Below are 21,460 nucleotides of genomic sequence, written 5' to 3' on the forward strand. Positions count from 1 at the left end.
CGGTAATGACACAATGCTATGTGGTGATGGCAAACACAAATAAACAATAATCCAACAGTTGATGTACACTACAAATTGTAATACTCACAAAAGTCTTTCCACAGAACTGGATCAATTTGAACATGTCCTCTTATCCTGCTTACATACTGAGGTTCAGATATGTTGAAACCTACAATATCGTCTCTTTCATACTAGAAAATATCAGGCTTTTGAGATCAAAAGAATCTATTTTTGCCAACAGACTTCATGCATTGAACTTCGTAATTATATTGTCTATAATTTTTTACTGTACTTAGATATGATTTGTCCATGTATACTCATGTCCCAAATGATTGTCGTATATCTATAAGTGTCTCCTTGTAAGAACATAATTTGATAATACTTTTAATACTGATACTATGTGTGTAATCGGGAAATGTATAATTGTGGTAAATTTTATAGGAACAGAATTATAAATACGAAAATTATTAAGAGTAAAACAAAAGGTTGGTAAATGGACAAGAAAGTTTTATTTTCATGTTATTGTTTGTATTTACTGCTCTTTTGACATGAAATTTGCCACATACTTGTCTTTGAGGATCATACACATAATAACATTCTAAGAAATATCGGGCGAAATTCGTTATCAAATTATATTCCTACAACAACATATTTATAGACATGCGATAATAATTTTGGACATGAGTGTACATTACCATGCACATAGAGCCATTAAGTGTTGAGTTTCAATTGTTCTCAAGGATGTCGTCTCTTCCATTATCGTGGTTAGTTCCCTCTCACGGTGACCTGAAGACATGATGTCCTAGTTTCTTTCCGAGGTCTAAGCTCTGATAAGTTTTCACTTTTTTCATTATTGTTTGTCCATATTGTTCTTGTACCTTCCAGCTTTTCTCTTCTGTGCCTTCTATGTTTCTCCAATTCTTTAATTCTTTTATATGCAGTGTATCTTTCTCTCCTCAAATGTTGTCTTCCTCGTTTTCCCTGCGAACACTCGACCCTTGAAAAAAAGAAACGAAATTGCAGTTATAATCTAAATAATGCACATAGAACCAATTTAATTTCTGACTTCTTTTATCTCAAAATATACTTTCTTGTCATCAGTTTTTCTTTTTCAAAAATGAGAATTAGTGAACTATAAGAATATTGCATGTCTTCCTGTGGCTATTACATAATTGAAGACTCGCTGTAGATAAAAATGTAAGTGCCAGAAACAATATTTGTTGTAGCAGTAGAGACAAAGGACAGTAAATTGTGCCCAGGCGTCACAAAATAGAAAATACTATTTCTTAGAACTAGCATATAAGAAAGTGAGGCTATGTATAAAAATCTAACTAAGGCACAAACGTATTAAAAAATAAGTGAAACAATTTGAAGGTAACACTTACATTGTTTTCTACAGCGAGTCTTCAATTATTGTAAATTCTGAGTTATCTTGTTTCATTGGTCTATGAATATATTGAACAACTCAAATATAATATTTTTTAATGGCCATTATTTTATCAGGCGTATTCTAAACATCTGCTTTATTTTCGTGAGAGTAGCGGTGAAGTCATAATTATGCGGGTATTCACCACCCTGGAACTTGTTCTCAGGAGAACGTTATTGGTTTTCCATTCCTTGACGCCAGATAGAATACCATTTCCATTCGTTACCTTACCTAAAGGCGTATATAAACTCGGTGTTGGTCGCTATGTCTTGTTCTTTCTGTCCTTTCAAAAGAAAACGACCAAAATCACTAAACGACAACAGAACAAGGAAAGCTAAACGGCAGTATGCATATGCTAATTTATTACCTATATTTTTTCTATCATAGGCTGTATAACTTACGCTCATTCTGATGACAGAGAAGATGCTGGTGAAGTTTCTTTGATAATATTTGATAAACGTTTCCTTCTTTGGTTCTCTCTCCACTGTTTTCGTTGTCTTTTTTCCTCTCTTGGGCTTCTCTCATTTACAGGTTTCAGCTTCTTCTTACTAATCCTTTCTTTGTATATTTCTCTTTCCATCTTCAAGTTCTTTTCCCATTTTATTGAATCTTCCTTTAACTTTGCTCTATAACGAGGAGCTCGCCTTTTAACAGTCAATGCTTGACGTAGCATAGTACAGCAAGTCTGTGGGAAACCATTAATACACTTTAAGATATTATTACGAAATTAGTGAATAACCTTACATAAGAATATTAATTAAAGCTAAACAGCAAAATTCTAATTAAAAAAAAACTCATTTAACTACCCCTAATATGAATGAAGCGTTTCAAATGTACCATTACACTGCCCAGATAGCACGAATACTTGCGGCAAATTATTGCTTCGTTTAGTGGTGCAAACAATCTGAAAGTTTATTAAATATTTATATTACAATATTTATTAAACGCTTTCAATGTGATCTGCAAATTTTCGCTGATTTGTAAAAATAAATTCAACACTGCATTTAACTTACATCTTTTTTGAAAATATAACGTTGAAAGTTTGCCGTCGCAAACAGTTTGCAACTCTGTAAAAAACTTGTTTCGAAAAACTTGCTGAAAGCAAATATGTGATGATATTACCGGGTGCGCGCGCATCGTACCCAGAATTCACTGCGCTACATCAATTGTGACAAAACAAGCGGGAAGTGAGAATCGAGAAAAACCGATGTACCAGAGGACTCCAGAATAAACTCACTGGTCTCTTATCAGATGTTTATATTGACCCAGGCAGCCTGACGTTATTTTGTGAATGTGTGTGAGAGTAAGTACAGGGAAATGATCATTGAGTAAGTAGATAAATTGCGATATCCTTAGTCTGTGCGTTTGTCGTTCGTAAGTTTCTTATCTTTGGCAAGTAGCTAAAGATGTTTAATGCTTGCCACTAAGAAAAGACGAATCCACATTATAAAAATTTTGATGTTTCATAAAGTTAGGTTTCACTTTATAAATTTGCAGCAAACATTACCTGATACATTTTCAGCAAACTTGATCTTGCGATCGTGAAAACACTTTCTGCAATGTTGCTGCAAACCTTTTAATATCTTCACCAAAATTATCAGCTCATTTTCGGAAATTTTGTCAAGGAAAATTTGCATAAAATATTTGCAGCAAAGTCCTGGCAAACTTTCTTGCTGTGCAGTCTCAGACATTTCGTTTGTATTGGCAGATGTTTTCGTTTTCTGAGGCAACTTTACTGCAAACTCAGTCAACGTCAACTTCGTTATTTGCATTGAACTTTCGAGAAATTTTCTCATTTGAAAAGGCAAGTTTTTTTTTCAAAATTTTTAGTTTGCCTTTGCAAATTTTTAAACATTTTTAAAAATTTTTCTGTGCTATCTGGGTTTGATAGCACAAGATGGAGCTAGGTGGGGTTTAAGCCCCTAAGAAGGTGTTAAGACACAAGTTGCCCTATAGATTAAATAAATAAGACAACATGTTTAATGTTTTCTGGTTTATATATTACAGATGTTAGGTCTCCTACTTTTGGAAGTAATTTTTGTAGCTTTCCCATCGCCTATTTAATTGTGGTACTGTCACTGAATCTAGGATTTGTCAAATTCCTAGTTAATTCATAAACGCCGTAATTGGCAGTTTAAATAGCAAAAATCGTTATAATTTGTTTCTCTCTAGTATAAAGATGTTATCTGCATAATTTGTATATTTTATTAAGAAAAAGCATACCATAAATAATTATGCTATACAGTACAAACACGTTCATGTACTTCAATAGCCAACATCGCACGTTTATGTCAGTACCGCAACATAAATATGTGTTGTGGTTATGACAGTTACGGTATTGACAAAGCCACAATAAATCGCTATTGTCATTGTTCGTTTTTAAATGGCGGCCATGAGGTAAGTTGGACAAATACAATGCATTAGAGCATAATGTAACTTCGTAAAAAGGTTTATGATTACAAAAATCCTTTAATCAAAACACACGTTGTGATAATGACTTTGAATAAAAATACTCACCCAAACATAGAAGTTTGAAGCACAATATATCTTAAGTAATATACATTACAAATGAACTGTCGCGTACATCACACACAACTAGGATGTCAAATCGTTTTTAATTGTTACTTCTTCAATGTTGGCCGTTCCAAGTTGCTAAATAATTCAATTATCAACTTTCTGCGGTAATAACATACTAAGCTGGAGACTGAGATTTTACAAACAATAAAATAAATAAAATTAAAGGTGGAATTTTTATTCATCGGAGTAATGAGGAGCAATGTATAGCCCTATTCTCTTGAATGTGTTGATTATTTAAAAAATAAAAGATCGGAACGTAACACAAATAGTTATGTATTTTGACAACTTGTTAGTGAGGACACGTTGCGGTAATGACATTTATGTAAAAACTTGATTTTTAAAAATAAATTCTAAGAATAGATGCTAATAAAAAAAAACATTTTGTAACGGTCGTAAAAGTTTATGAGGAATATCAGGAATACAAACTAACATGTATTTCTTCAAAATACAATGAAAACTTAATGGGACACGATTTTACCCCTCATCAAATATTCACCCTTATAAACAATTTATGTTAAGTAAATGCTAGAAGATACAAATCTTACCAATTTATCAACATTTGCGCATACATATTTATGTTCACAAAATTCGCAAGATACTTATCTTTATATTTTAGCACGTAATATTGCCATTTAGGGCCTTTCATTCTACCTATTTCTCGAAATTCTATACGTTAACTCGCATATAAAAGAAGTCCGAGTACCTCTTCAGAAATTCGAGTAAGAGGGAGGAGACAGACCGACGTCTATTACTAATGGTGGTTCAGGGTTTATTAATAGCACTTCATCTCTATTTCCACATAATTCTAAATTACTTTACAAAATGGTTCCTTTTCATCATTTGTAAATTAGTAGTTTGGTAATTTTGGCTGTTTTTTAGCATTGGGGGCCAGCTTTTGCACCTACCTTTTCGGGATATTCTATTCCGATGCGGTTGTTTTATGGTTTCATACGTTAAATTACGTTACCAACATTAAATTCAGACAGCATTGCAGAGCGAGCGTTTGCGAATGAAGGCGGATAAGAGCCCCCAATGGCACGTTGTTTTCTATCTTCGTTACCAACAATTCACTTTCTTTTCTCACATAAATCACTTCCACTTACCTTTCCGTTTCGTACAGCTCCCCTACTGCCCTAAAAGAAATGCATTCGATACTTTCTTGACTACTTGAACATCACAATCAACTCCTTTCTTCCGTAAATGATCCTACTTTCTGCTAGTTTTGGTCCCCCCAATACTAAACAATTACCTTACTTTTTAGTGCAAATGGAAATGGAACTTAAAAACTCATATTATTAGTTATATAAAGTACCGTCAAACAATTCTTATTTTTTTCCTCCAAATTCTTTAAAACCTTGAAGTAAATCATAATATATTAAAATAAAGTAATTAGTCATATGATTCTTATAATTTGGAAAATAAAGTAAAGAAATGGAAATAAATTTCTTCCCGGGAATATATATGCCAGGGCAAAAATCCGGGAATATTCCCATTTTTTAAATTCCTTCCCACCGGGAATATTCCCACTGCCCATCACTACCCACGCGAGTATCTCTTCCAACAGCACAACACAGGAAACAACGTCTAGCATGGGCAAAGGAAGACTGTCTTTGGATCTTGCAAATGTGAAAAAAGGTTTCCTGGATAGTTTCACGCTGGTACATAAAGATGAACCGGTAAGAGTGCGTCGCAAACCGGAAGAGGAAACGGATCCATCGTCACAGCAGGGAACTGCGCAGCCGGTGGTAGTGGTATTCTCATCTGGGCATGTTTACGTTTAGTGAAATGGGTCCCCTAACACGTGTAATACAGCCCCTCACAGATAAATGCTACCACGATATCCTGAACGACCACGTCCTGTCTTTTGTTCGGTTGCCACATTTAGGTGGTGCCTTATGTTGCAGCAGAAAAATGTGCTGGCCCACCTCTCTAGGATTGCAGAAAACTGGTTTGATGAGCACTCTTCTGATCTGGCAGCACGGTCATCGGACAGCAATACGATCTAACTCAACTGGGGCGCCATGGAACGACGCCTTCCGCTGTGGACCCTCTTCCAACAAACCTGCAAGCTCTGTGGAAGACTTTGCAGCAGGTATGGATTGAGATTCCACAACAACACTTCAGGTGCATCGTGGAGTCCGTGCCGCAGCGGGTGGCCTCCGCTATCAAAGCGAAAGGTTGTGTTACACGCTATTAAGTAGGTGTCTATAATTCAACTGGTGATCAGTGTATAGTGTATTCCTTTTTATAACTACAATACGTTTAAGTTTAGCATTTTAATAGATACACACGAGAATCTGAGCACAATTATCAAAGCTAGTATGTATAGTGAAATAGTAAAAATCATGAAACAGGATAAGATGGTACTTGCTGTAAATAGGATACAAAGCACACCTCAGATAATTCCAGTAAATATATTTCCTTCATTTTTAATAATTAATCCATTGTTTAAATCACCATTTTTATTTTTCCTAAATTTATATTTTCAAGCACTAATAGATAAAGCTTCAAGGTACACTGAACTTTTGGTGATGACAACGCGAAGAAAGTGATCACTTATTATATAATCTATATATTAAAACTATAATAAAGAAAGAACGATACAATTACTTGTATTGGCTTAGGAGCCACAAGGCCAAAACCAAGTGCTGCAGAAAAATTTCAAGATGGCGTACTGCTTATTTAAAATGGCGGGAAACCAGAAACTAGAGTTTCGGGAGTGTTTTTGTGTAATATCAATACATTAAAATATCCTAACAGGTATAATTTTAAAAAAAATCATGAAGTTCGATCGATTTCCGCACTATTTATTCAAAAAGGCTGAATACACGCAACTGGAATTTTTGAAAGATAACATCAACAAAACATATTTCAATAGATTTCATCTTCTCTTTGAAACGTTTGTCTCAAGCACCAAATTCAATGAACAAATAGGCCTACATACAGAAAGATATGGCCAAAGTCTATTTTCAGAGTTCTTGCGCATCCCCTGGCGATGCTACTGTTTATGAACTATTTATTAAAGTAGTCGAACTTCCAAACCTATTGATACTTACCGGAAATTGCAATGAAAAGTCGTCTCAAATCATTAAATAGTCTCTCTTTTTCTTCATGTTAAATGATTCATTCATATGATTTAACAGAAATTATGCGCAGGTTGATGACGTTTGAAGCTTCATTGTGCATCTCTATCTTTGTAGATAGTGATTACATCATTTTAAAGCTTTTGAAATTTCCAACAGTTTTTATTCGAGCACTTTTTGTCATATTTCTACTCTGTTAAGTTGTATGACTCAATAAAAAGAATATGTCCCCTAATACAGGTCACAATTTTCCACTTTATCCTAAAATTATGCAAAAATACTTACTCGAAGAAAAGTGATAATAACTTGTTGCATTGCCTATAATATTAGAAGTATAATAAAGAAAGAACGACCCTTCTACGTTAATTAGTTTAGAAGTTGTGTGGCATAACCTAAGTGCATTTGAGAAATCCAAAATTGCAGCCTATTTATTCAAAATAGGGGGAAACTCGCAACTGGATTTTTTTTTAAATTTTATGCAGGCTAAACTCCAACCTTCTGTCCCGCTTTTGTTTCATTTTAATATTTTTATAATACAAAAGTTATAAATAAAGCAGCCCATATTATGCTTCATTTTTTGTTTAATTATATTCATTGTTTTCCAAATTATGCTTTACTATGCTTTGATGTTAATTTCAATCATTGCTTTACATTAATCGTGTATAATGTATAATATTTACTATACATTAAATATTCTAAATACCTTGATATATTTATTAATATTTTATGCAACCAGTTTTTTTTTCATATTTAATGAACTTTCTACCTAGTGCACTGTAAAGAAATATGCTTTACTCGAATCAGTTTTGTGTCACTTGTGTACGCCTTAGAGGTGCATATATACTCAAAAGGAAAGTAAAAGATGCAACAAAAAAGTACAGAAACTGTTCACGTTCAAGAGGTACACATAACAAAATAATGTGGAGTTCGTGTGTATTATTCATTGTTGGCGGATATTTTCTGGCCATAGTTAATGGATATTTTCTCCTGAAGCCAGAAATTGTTATACGGATAAAATTAAAGGGTGGAACGACGTAGGCTTGTAGTAAGAAGGATTCGATGAACCTAAATAAACCAGACTCGTAATAATATAACGCTGTGTAAGCTTTGATATGGGGATCAATTTATTTTGGTTCAGTGTATCTTTCGATCTATACGTGAACAAAATGTATCGCGGGAGAGTATAGAAGCTAGATACTTTCTGTTCTCTCATAGGTCGAAAGACACACTGAACCAAAATAAATTCATCCCCATATCAAAGCTTACACAGCGTTATATTATTACGAGTCTGGTTTACTTAGGTTCATCGTATCCTTCTTACTACAAGCCTACGTCAACGACAGCAGACACTATCAAAATGACGCAAAACCCCAAAATTACCTCTTTTTGAGCACTAATTTCCATGACTTATTTTATTTCTCACGTATCTATTATATTCACATACAAAATATATCGTCCAGTATACAGACATTGCAATCGGGCACTTTACATTTTTCCGGTGTTCGATGGGCGAAAAATGGCCCTTATCAGCCCACATCCTTTTGGAGAAAGCAAATATAGAAGGTGGTTTGCTACCTTCTAGCTGCACTTTTCTTGTTCATAAAATAAGAAGTAACTTATTGACGTCATTTAATTTATATATGTGTATACATAAATACTAAAAACAAAAAATGCAATAGAAAACGCCTAAACCTCAATATTTTTGAAGTTTACATCAATGTTTATTCCATCACTTACTCTTGTAATGGACACGGAAACTTTCTTTGGTTCCTCGTAGGAAGATTTCGATTTAAAAGCGAGCCACTGAAACAAACCTAATAAATTTGACCTTTCAACGAATTTGACCTGTACATTTTAATTCAAAATTTACAAAGTCGGTTGCACAATCGCTCAGCAAAGTAGCAATTGACGACAAATTACACAGTAACAACACATTATACTCGAAGATAATGCACAAGGGAAAGCAGACACTTCCAAATGCATAAACAAATATGGCGGCATCCAGATGGCTCCAAGAACAAAGGATTAAGCCTTTTGTAAATTGTCATGTAAAAAAACAGTAAAAATCATGAACCGTATTAGAGTGTATGAGGGCAAGCATATAAAAATAACTATAAGAAGAATTAAAAAAAAACTATTCGGTAAATAAAGGGCATTATATATTTACTGCTTGATTTTGACTTTAGAATGACAATGTACTACAAACTATAATACTCAGTGATCATATTACAGAATGCCTAAGGGGATTAACAAAAATTGTTTTATAGAAAAAACGCTGAAAAAAGGAAATTGTTGTGTATATATAACAATACTTAGTACCAGATGCCAATTTCTGAAGCCTCTTCACAACGCATCTCACCACATTTTTTGAGTTTGAAAATTGTGCGAAAATGGAAAAAAATATCAAAATTTTGAACTCTGCAACCTTCCTATCTCGAATCAACCTGATTTCGCATCAAGCACAGATAGAACACACCCGGAAGCTTTTCCCCCGAACTATCGGAACATGCATCCAGAAACAAACGTGTGTCAATATCTGGCGTATAGACACCCACTTGACCGAGAAGCGACCCAGTCATCACTCACACAAACTGGTTCCATAGCATCTACACGATAAAGGATTCATTTTCAAAATTATTATTTGCAATCAGTCAATTCAGCTACATATTATCTTATGTGGAGAAACAAAAACATCCGGTTGTGTTTTATCTATGCTCGCCACGCTTGGTGCAAATTCGTAGGCGATTTGAGGTAGAAAGTTGGAGAGCTTTCTGGTGAGGAATATTTTGCTTCAAGTTAAAATTCTCCATTTCTCAGTTTTTATCTGGAACTGAGGTCACAAACTATAAAACACTCCATCGCGGTTTATAGTTGCCGGTTTCCACTATTACTTAGCGGTCTTCATGCTTTAGTCGATGCTGTCAAAAACCCAGGTCAGTGGGGTGAGTGCAATGTACCTAAAAATCCATTCGTGCCGTTTCCCATATAATCAACTATAAAAATACTTTACACTTTACACCCTTTTGCCATGCTAATTACTTTATTTCGATAAACAGGTAAATATTTTTGGGGGTACTTTTGGTGGTAACTTTTCTTAGCAGTTACAAGCTGCTTGAGTCATACCAACTGGTAGGTTTATAAATCAACTTCTCTGCCGATACCATTGACCAGCTCACAAAATACCATACGAACCTTGGAACCTCCTTTAGATGTGGAATTGCACCGATTAGATCAGGAAAATCTTTGTTTTTAGAATGTATAGGTTTAAATTTAGGAATGGGCAGCTTTTTACAAACAGGTGGTGTTTTTTTGCTTAGAAGTGGTTGTGTCCAGATACTATACGCTCTGCCACTACTGCTTCCTCTTAACTTTTGGAATTCTGGAACACTGGAACTATGTACTGTAGCGCCCCGAGCGGCTTGGGCAGCGTACCTTCGGTTGGCGTTGGCAGAGGATTACTAGTTTGACTTTCGCTTGGAGTACGGCAGTGTCCAGAGAAATGAAACGTAGATTTTAAACTATTGATAGATGACAATTTATTGGTTGAAGATGTTTAGTTTTAATTGGAGATTTCTAGAAAAATTGTAAAGAACTTATAAACGTTGAATTGTATAACGAAGACTTATTAAACGTAGATTTTCACTAAGAGGATTTACGAAAGTGATAACGTTTGGCAGACTAAGTTTAAATAGACAAGACAAGACGTGTTGTACGACACAACCGCAGGTGGCAGATTGGACCTCTTTAAGTAAAATTATGAAAACGACGAGCCGAGACTCCGGTGAAGAGAAGGGTGATTAAAGGAGCCCTTTCTGAAGGTTTTATACTTTTTAAAGTGGATATTATTGATGTAAACCTTATGTGAGAGTTTAGCGTTTGTTCATCACATGATTTTGATACAAGTTATTTATTACCTTTGTTTTTGTATTATTTTGACAAAAAAATTAAAGAACATTGTACCTTTTATTTTGAGTTCTTTATTATGTTTTTGCATGTGATGGTTAATAATTTTAACTATACGTAGATTTAATGTTATTGCTTTTTTATAGTTTGGTTGTTGCTTTGAGATTTGACTTTTATTATTTTTTATGAGGTTATTACATTTTTTATATTTTTATTATTGACATTAGTGGATTTATTGACATTTAATATATATATTTTATTAACAAAAAAGAAAAGAAAGAAAGAAAACAAAATGAAAGAAGAAAAATGATATACCAAAAGGTACACCAAAAGGTAGGTAAAGGTGCCAAGGTACGACAAGTGAGAAACAACTTGAGCATAGTTAGGGAAACCTAGAGTTTCCATACAAGGTTTTTCATTTATAAACTCTCGGAGCTCTTCGCCTAAGTCAAATGGAAGAGGACTAGGAGTTAGCGCGTCTCGTGCAGTCTTTTCCTGATAGAGTTCCTTCTTTGCCAATTGCTTAATTTCATCATCTGAATCATATTTTCTTCATTCAGGTGCCGAGATTTCTGCCAGTTTACCATCCTAGGGTTTTCCTACTTAAGGAGGTATACAAAATAGAAAATAAACTTGCTCATCCTCCACCATTTCTGAATCAATAATATGCTGTTTTTCTTCCTTCTGTAAGGGTGTTGAAGCTAATTTTGGGTCAAACTTAAAATCGCTTGTCATAATACCTGGAGATTCTTCGGAGAAACAAGCTGCACCTTCATTAGAAAAGTCAGTCTGTTATTCTGGCTTAAGGAAAATCGTACGTTTCGCAACCACCGGCTTATACTGCGTACTGTCTAAAAGAGTAAAGAAAGGCATTTTACTACAAGATTCTTCAAAAGTCGCTAAATTTTCTCTATAACGCTGCGTTTGCGTTATCGGTTGCCTATCCATAGGATCTGGTAAACTATACTGCTGAGGATGGTCTATACGCAGTTCACCCACTTCAATACATGTACTTGGCAAACTGGCTCGCTGCACTTGCGAATCTGTTGCTACTTTTGCCATGGGACATAATTCGGAACGCAACGGCTTCGTGAGCGCGGCTTCCTGAGCAAGAGTTTTACTACAATATTTGCAAATTGCTTCACCCGATTTTGCAATATACCAATAATGAAACTTTTGCGGAGATTTCTTAAATTTCAAAAAGGGGAACCAATGGAAAGATGTCTCGAATTACTTCGTTAAAATTTCTTTCCACTATTCAAAAAAAATATGGGGGGGAGTATTTCACTATGAATAATATAATCAGATGACTAATTACCATAAGAATTCATAACAACGTAAATAATTAACTTAAATTAATATGCACAATGAACATTGCACTCAAACATAAAAATAGGGATGTCATAGCAGCACCATAAAATTTTTCGACCCGAAAAATTGAGAAAAGGGGGAAAGGAATTGGATGAGCCCCCATTTGTGACGATGGTGCAGGTATCCACTTTTATCCTGCTCGTTTAATTCCCACAATATTGGAGAACTGCTGATGCTGAATTTATAGAGGATGTCGCAAGAGGAGAAATAACTGAAAATTACACCAAGAAACACTTGGGAAACATGATAACTTAATCTAGGGGTTGAATAAAGGCTCTGCTAAATTTATTACATTACGATTAAAGCAACATTCAACTTACACTAGACTTTATAATGAATAAGTAACATCATATTTATTATTTCTATTTCTTTTACGATAGAAGACGAAATGCAATTATACGATTGCTGTTCTTATACATGAAAGCTTTACTGTGGGTAGACAAAACATTGTGAAATGTGATATGACACCCCTAAGTATAACAATGGTACTATCTGAATCCTTGTTGCATACCTTGACTTGGATCTTGTATAGCTCTGTAACAAGTTGCTCGTCGATGAACTTTGTACTGATGTCCGAATCAATTCGCTAATAGAATCAACTGCAGGAGACCTGAGGCCCTTTTTAAGTATTCTCGAGGGACAATTCCCAAATCTTTGATAATCAGACTATACATTGCGTCAGTTCCTTAAATATTGGAACCTATTGCTTTTTTGCCTTCTCATTGGTTCTTAGCAAGTGCCGCACCCAGGATACGATGCATGATACATATACACGTGTACGGATGATTTAATGTCATGTATCATAGAACATCCGTAAATACTGACTAATGTTCCTCTCATTCTTGCGTCGTTGAAGTTATGATTGATTTTGTATCCTTTTAGATTACCATCAATAACCTTCACTGAGTAAAGTTCCTAAGAAATTGCGCAGTGATGGCAATATCAGTTACCTTCATCGTTTTACTTATTTCCTTTCGTTTGTTGTTAGCACTAAGCAAACGAAGGGGAGAAAGATGTCTATTAATCCCAAAATTTCAACTTCACTCAAGGGCAAAGAAAACCATATTTCGAGTTCATCGCCACAGTAGTCAGATCTCAGAGAACGTCACGGACTGCCTTGTCTCCTTACCCGTGCCTTGGAGTATGATCGTAAAGTTGTCAGACGGGTACTTTAGTTCGTTTCTGATTGTGGAGTTGTTGACGTTTTCTGAGCTGTTTTTTTATTTTTATATTAACACTTATTTTTTATCTACTTTTTTCTGTATATTGTTATCCTTATATATTTTAACTTTTATCTTCTACTTTGCCTTTTTTTCTTTTTTTCTTTTTTTTAGCAGCGCTTTCGTTCATTTGAACTATATTCATTTTAATTTGTTTTCATTTTAATTTGCAGTACTGAGCAGCGTTGTTAATCGAGACGGGGACATATAGCCTCGTTGCTAATTTTCCCATTCATTCCCTACTCCTACTCCTACTCATAATCTATTGTCTGGTTACTTAATATTTTGGGAGTCTGAAAGTTAAACAGACAGCTAACCTTGATTGTAGCTGCGCTAACTTACGATATAAAGGTTCTGTACACAAAAAATCCACTTTGGTTGGGAGCTTGGAAAGAATTTGGTACTTCATGATTTTAGAGTTGAACTATTTCTTACATAAAAAAAGAATTTCATGTGTATAGCACATCGTGATTAATAATAATAATCATAATCATAATCATAAAAATAATAATATTATGCTGAACTTTTAATTTATTTTTGTTTATTTACGGCCTAAGTTCGATTCCCGTTGAAAGCAAAACATTTATTGTTTTTTCCGTTTTAATATCACTTTGTTCAGCATTAGATACTTCAATTGTACATACGTACAATCATTAACACATCTCTCCTAAGCTCGATTAACCTAATTTCATACTTGGTCTATCTGAAAAGTGATATATGTTTTTATTTCGAAGCTTTTCTAAAAATAAAAATCTAATCTATTTGCGGGGAGAAACATTTATACGCACTACTATATGATAATTCTAGCATTTGTTGAAATGGGAAAGCATATTTAGGGTTCAGGTTCGATTCTCGTTGAGAAAGCATTGAATATTTTAAGACATTAAGTTAATTCGTTCCTTTCTGTCGGGAAACGAAGTGCTATATACGTGAATTTTTTTCATGCAAGGATTAGTTCAACTCTAAAATCATGAAGTACTAAATTGGATCCCAGCTCCCAACCAAAGTGGATTTTTGTGTACAGAACCTTTATATCGTAAGTTAGCGAGGCAACATTCAAAGTTAGTTGTCTGCTTCACTTTCACTCCTCCAAAATAATAATAATAATAGTAATAATAATAATAATAATAATAATAATAATAATAATAATAATGTGATGCTGTATTTTTTCACGTCTTCAGTTCATAATCTACAGGCATTTCGTGGGAATAGGACCAAGGGGGCTAAATCGCGTATGCTCTTCGACTTCCCAGAAGGACGGGGCAGGGAAAGACGAAGACTAATGCTATGCAAAATAGCTATTCAATACATAACGCAAAGACCAAAATCAATCAATCAATAGGGAAGCTTCGATCGTGATAACTGAAAGGACTCTGATGAAGATCCGATAGCCGTCCAAGAGTATGAGCATCCAAGACTATGAGCATAGCAACAGCGGATTGCCACAACCAAAATTTTCCCACGGAGCTCCTGGTGTTAGCCCTAAAAGGCTATGAGCATAAGAACTAAAGGCCTGTTGAAACTTGCCTTCGAATTCCAGGAAAAGATATCGAATTCTAGGAAAACAAGATAAATTTTTGCTGACTCTGCCGTCTATCCGAGAGGATATCTACTGTTGATAAATAACAACGAAGAATGCTTTATATTACAATATCAGATCTAGTACTAAGCACAAACTATCTGTTTGCAACTCTGACTGGAATAATCATTCAGGAGTCTCGTCGAAACAAACAACGAAAAAGTGTTGCCAACATATACGATAATTGTCGAATCATACGATGATTTTGACACCTGTACGATGTGTGATAGCTGCTGTACGATAATAGGAAAATATACGATAATTTATCAACTCTGGTGAGAAGAAAAGACAATTCTGGAGGTGTTTGAATTTCGAAAGAAATTTTATTCATTGCATGAAAAATAATTTAAATTTTGCAACATACAATGTAACAAAGTTACTCAAAACGCCTCTAGAAGATATATAATCCTAAAAAATTAAAGTTAATCGGGTAGTAATTTATATATTTTTATGTTACGCTGTTAACTACATTTTACATTTATCGTACTTGAAAATCATAAAACCAATTCAACTGCTCACATAGTTATAGGTAATTGGTTGATTGCAGTTTAACATACATTTTGAACACCTATGCTGTTGTAAGATGAAGCGCACTGTAAAATTGATCAAAACCACTAGTATTTGTATTGCAAACACATGATTCCACCTTTAATCAAACCGAGGACCACGACCACTTACTCTGGAAACCGATCAAAAAGAGGCATTACTAGCTACTTAATGCATTTTAGATAAGTTTTCGCCAATAAATACATAAAGTATTGAAGGAAAAGTAGATTTATTCCGATAGACTGGTGAAAAATTAAGCTTCAATCTTGTTTCTTAATTAGATTGTTAATTATAGTTTTAGTTGCAAACGTTCATGTTAGATTAATAGTAATAATAATAATAATAACAAAACTTGATAATGTGATGAGAACAAAAGAAACGATTCGCCTTATGCAGAGTCGTATTGAATTATGATTAAAGTCATAATAAAAGTCTTACTACTACAGGACTCTTATCAGTGGCGTAGGGAAGGGGGGGCCCGGAGGGGCCGGGCCCCCCCCAAAGAGGTCCGACAATCTACTTTGGTACTTAGATGTTTGTAATTTTTTACATATTTTTATGTTTATATATTGTTTTGTTTGTAATTTTTCTGTATTTAACTATAACAGCACTTGCCCCCCCCCAAACACACATCCTGGCTACGCTACTGACTCTTATGTTAGTCGATCTCTTTAGTATGGCTCTAATCTCGTGTCAAAATGACTCTGCACACTGCCAGGTAACTTTACGACAAAAACCATAATTTTAAGTGCTGCGTACGATAATATGTTCTAATCAGATTGGCAACGCTGCAAGGAATTACCGAAGGCGTTAGGTTTTTTAAAAAAGCAATTATTCTGTGTGCTATTAAAATCTGATCGTATGTTTGGGTGGAAGTATCAAGTTGTGTTCTTGTAAGTCGTTTCATTAACACTGGCAGCATAATATAAAGTGAAATATGAAGCGAAGTTGCAAAATCGTATTAAATGTGATGTAATAATGGCTGATGAGACATCTGTTAAGATGGAATTTATGGGCAAGGAAGAGATTGATTATGACTTTGTTCAGGAAGATCCACATGAAGGGAAAGGGTGGACATACGAATTGATGACTGACAACAAAGAATTAATATTATCTACAACGGAAGGAGAGCAAACAATGGAGAAGGATGTAGCTACGTATTCCTCAGATGTAAGTTTAAACATTGATACAGTTAAATCAGAGTTTTCAGTAGAAGATACTGCATTTGCAACCAGTACAGAAACGGTGAGAAAAACAACGGTTCAGGAGTCTTCCGTGTCATCCTTTAATGACTGCAACCAGTTAGCAAGAAAAAGTTCAAACACAGTTGGACGTAAAAGGTAGTGTTAAATTTTATATATACTAATTGGTTCAGATATATAATACGGTTCCATGGATCAGAAAGTTATATAGTGAAGATTAATATTTCGCGAGAAATAGTTATGAAAGATACTTCAAACGTAAATTAATAATTGACAATTTTGTGGCGAAACTGCACACATTGACTAGATGTACACAAAACAGGAGTGATCGTTACCGCCCATACAAATCTTATGCAGCTCGCATCGTAATTAACTAATGATAACTTTACTTTCACAACACATCTCTTACCAATTCTTGTACATATATACGATATGGGTGTCTTAACGATAGTGTTTCATATATAGATCTTTGTGTAAAAGAAAAGATACGTGACAGAAGGGGATCCGAAAATTTCAGAAATTCAAATTTTATACATGTGTAATACTCGAACTAAAAGTATGGACGTTTGTGATTTTACCAACGATTTTTTTCGAATACGCCTAGTCATACTTTTCCATAGAGCTTCCAGAGGTATTATCAAAACTAGATAGGTGGTAATTATAACAATAAATAAGTGCAGATTTGTTGTAAAGACTAATGACGAGTAAATTGCTGGGAAAATATTTTTCGGGAATATTTCCGTGAAAATTCACCAAAATGGGAATATTCCGAGCATTTATGGGTTGGGTATGGGCTTTTGGTTTTCGGGTAAAACAACGATGAATTTCGTAAAAGTACTTATTGAAGCTTAACAACAATTAAAAATGTATTATTATGCAAAATTTGGTAGGTACCCCAATGGGGTTCGGGATACTATGGGGTGCCTAATTTATAAATTTTTAAATATTTTGAAACTTATACTTAGGAAATGTTTCAAAGAACGTTACAAATACTAGGCAATCGAAAACCACATCTCGCTACGCCTCTTGGTTTACGAAATATGGGAAAAAAAATAGCCATACCATAGATGTGTGGGGTTTGAGTACGAGATAGAACAATTTCAAGAAACTGATTACTCAGTTTTAATAATAATCTCAAAATACTGTCAAATCCAAAACAAACATACAGCGGTGCGGTTTTGGGGTCGCAAACTATCCTTTTCTAAACACTAACAAAACACGTCTTAACATACTTTTAAAGAACATTACAAGAATGTGTTTACCGAAAATCTCAAGTCAGTACACCGTAACTGTTAACGAAATATGGGGAAATAAATAACCGGCACCATAGATTAGTGGGGTTCACGTGCCAAAATGTACAGTTTTGAAAAATTAATTATTGAGGCCTAACAATATTACCATGAGTATTCATAATCAATAAAAAAACATACTAATGGGGTTTAGAGGTACCGTGGGGTTTCTAAAACTCCCACATCTACTCCAGTTTTCAATTTCTCTCTGGTAGCTTAAACACTACCCTCAGCTGGGTCGAAATCCGAAAACTGCATGTTAATATCAGAGAAAGTAACCGAGATTTTAAGAATTGTATTTTTGATGACATGATAAATATAGAGATTCTTAGGGATATGGACTTTTGGGTTTCTACGATAAGGAGAAGAAATTTCGCAAAACTAATATATATACATTAATATGCAATCTAATAGACATTCTGTAGAAAAATATGATGGTATCCCTGCGGGTTAAGCGAGAACCCCACTATAGTTTTTATAAAAAGATTACTTCATTTATTAATTTCTTTCCGGTACCTTAAACAATGCACCCAGCCGAATCCATTACTGTAAACTGCATATCAATATCTAAAAAAGTAACCGAGATTTAAAGAATTGTAATTTTGATGACGTCAGAAGTATAGATATTCTTATGGATATGGACTTTTGGGTTTCTAGAATAAGGAGAAGAAATTTCGCAAAACTAATATATATACATTAATATGCAATCTAATAGACATTCTGTAGTAAAATATGATGGTACCCCTGCTAGTTAAGTGAGAACCCCACTATAGTTTTTATAAAACGATTACTTCATTTATTAATTTCTTTCCGGTGCCTTAAAGAATGCACCCAGGTGAATCTATTACTGAAAACTGCATATCAATATCTAAGAAAGTAACCGAGATTTAAAGAATTGTATTTTTGATGACGTCATAAATATAGAGATTCTTATGGATATGGACATTTGGGTTTCTACTATAAGGAGGAGACATTTCACAAAACTAATATATATACATTAATATAGAATCTAATAGACATTCTGTAGTAAAATATGAGGGAACCCCTTGGGTTAAGTGAGAACCCCAGTTTATTTTATAGAAATTAATTACTTCATTTATTAATTTCTTTCGGCTACCTTAAACAATGCACTCAGCTGTGTCAAATACTAAAAACTGCATATCAATATCTAAAAAAGCAACCGATATTTTAAGAATTGTATTATTTGATGAGTCATTAATATACAGATTGTAATGAATATGGACTTTTGGGTTTCTACTATAAGGAGGAGACATTTCACAAAACTAATATATATACATTACTATACAATCTAATAGACATTATGTAGTAAGAATGATGGTACCCATATGGGTTAAGTGAGAACCCCTCTGTACTTTTTTATAAAAAGGTTACTTCATTTATTAATTTCTTTAGGGTACCTTGAAAAATGCACTCAGCTGAGTCGAGTACTGAAACCTGCATGTCAATATCTAAAAAAGTAATTGAAATTGTATGAATTTTATTTTTTTGATGACGTACCCGTTATGGAGACGTTGATAAATGTTGAATTTTGGATATTCTGTAAAAGGATGAAATTTCCAGATAAAAGAAATATTATCGAACCCTATCTGAATATGCGAGTTAATGGGAGCTGTGTGGGTTAAATGAAATCAACAGTTGAATGTTTTCACCAAGTTCTTATGTTCCTCATGGATTGGTGTACAAGGGCGAAAACTCCACATGAAGACCAAATAGAGCCACCAAGATATAAATTAATTAACTTTTTGATGACATGTTCAGAATATAAACCCATATGTGTTTGAATATATTCTTGTGGGGAAAAGAAAGTCCAGAGAAGAACTAAATGCCTAATTCAGTTTTAGGGAAATCCTATGTTCAAGGCTAGTACATAATTCTGATTAACGTTTGCCTAGAGCTTACCAGCTTCTGTATAGCTTTAGTTCGTTTAAAGAGAGTGAATATTGTTGTTCATATACGTATAATTGCATCGCAGTTTTGCAATGGAAATCAAAATCTATACTCAGTACAGTAGGCATTTATTTTATATATCTTTTAGTGGCTCTGTCACACGTTAGTAATATTTTGGTTATTTGCACTTGTTATTGCCTTAAAAGTACTTTTGGATATGAATATCAAAGTACTTATCTACCTGTACTATGTTTTTAAATATTTCAATCAGGATGATCATTGCCATTAGTGTAAAAGGTGAACAACTGTTATGGGACAAGTTTCTGTGTAAGGAACCTGCCCGCCGGATTGGCCAAATGCTCCGCCACTGGATTGGAAACTATGGAAAATAAGATGCTCAAAGGGGTTAAATATAGTCCATTTTGCAAGTTTGGACATGTATGTGTTATCTTTCGCAATTAAAAATGTATGTTTACGAAGGGTAGTATCTTTCCACTTACTATGAGAATGAAATCAGTATGCGTATCTTTTTATCACTTCGCGATTTAATCCAATGTTTTAAATCTTTTAACCCTAGATTATAATGCTTTCGTAATTTTTACGACGTGATATATATATATATATATATATATATATATATATATATATATATATATATATATTCAAAATTTTAAAATTATGTAGGATTCAGCTATATGCCTATATTAGAAACTTTTATAATTTGTTTGTTTATCATCAGAGCGGGGAAAATAAAACAAGATTTTTGTGTGATATGTATTTCTAGTTCTAGCGTTTTTGCAAATGGCGTGTCGTAAAATTTACGAAGCCTTTGTAATCCAGGATTTTAAAGGCCCAGTCCCTAAGAGAATCGATTAATGCATTATTTTTCTCTTTGCAATTTACCCAAAGATACCAGGGATGTAAATGAGAGTGCGCATCTGAGCTAGCTCACATGAGCGTGCTCGTTTATCGTGAGATTTATCATGAGCTAACTCCTTTTGAAAGAAGTGAGCGTGAGTTAAGTTTAACTCGAAATGTAGGTGAGTTTGATCGTAAAACCGTGCTCAACGCCACATAGTTTGATTTTCACAAAATAATGTAATTGTCCATTTGTAGGTTTGCTGTTACCCGATCTCTGAGAAGAGACTTTAAATACTAATTTGTAATTATACTAATTATGTAGGTTACGGACTTTACGATTAGAAATAGCTCGAGGCGACTGCAGTCTGGAAGTGCATCTTCTTGAAGTTACATTATTAGTTTAATTGGCGGAATTTATCATATTTATTTTTAATGTTTGTCCAAAATTATAACCCGATAATTATGTATGGACCAAAGACAGAGAAAATATCTTGC

The 21,460-nt window shown here is 34.1% G+C and overlaps 1 protein-coding gene and 1 long non-coding RNA gene across 6 annotated transcripts in view; one reads left to right on the plus strand and one right to left on the minus strand.

Moving 5' to 3' along the window:
- Nucleotides 1–547: 547 nt before the first annotated feature.
- On the minus strand, nucleotides 548–2,105 carry LOC145689042 (uncharacterized). Its single transcript, XR_014132070.1, has 2 exons — nucleotides 1,828–2,105; nucleotides 548–997 (listed from the first exon to the last, which is right to left on the minus strand). It is a non-coding gene; the product is annotated as an uncharacterized LOC145689042 (long non-coding RNA).
- Nucleotides 2,106–16,456: 14,351 nt separating this feature from the next.
- Nucleotides 16,457–21,460, plus strand: part of LOC145690823 (uncharacterized) — a 50,651-nt gene continuing 45,647 nt past the window's right edge. For 3 of the 5 annotated variants that reach the window (XR_014132285.1, XR_014132286.1, XM_081766133.1), the window contains exon 1: nucleotides 16,465–17,045. Coding sequence is in view for 3 of the 5 variants with exons in the window: in XM_081766133.1 (XP_081622259.1) it covers nucleotides 16,684–17,045 (362 nt within the window). In the remaining 2 variants the exon portion in view is untranslated. Of the gene's footprint in view, nucleotides 17,046–21,460 lie in introns of all 5 variants that reach the window. The other 2 variants (XM_081766134.1, XM_081766135.1) reach the window with 2 other exon arrangements.

Source organism: Thermobia domestica, chromosome 7 (genome assembly GCF_964235325.1).
Source record: "Thermobia domestica chromosome 7, izTheDome1.hap1.1, whole genome shotgun sequence".
Lineage (NCBI taxonomy): Eukaryota > Metazoa > Arthropoda > Insecta > Zygentoma > Lepismatidae > Thermobia > Thermobia domestica.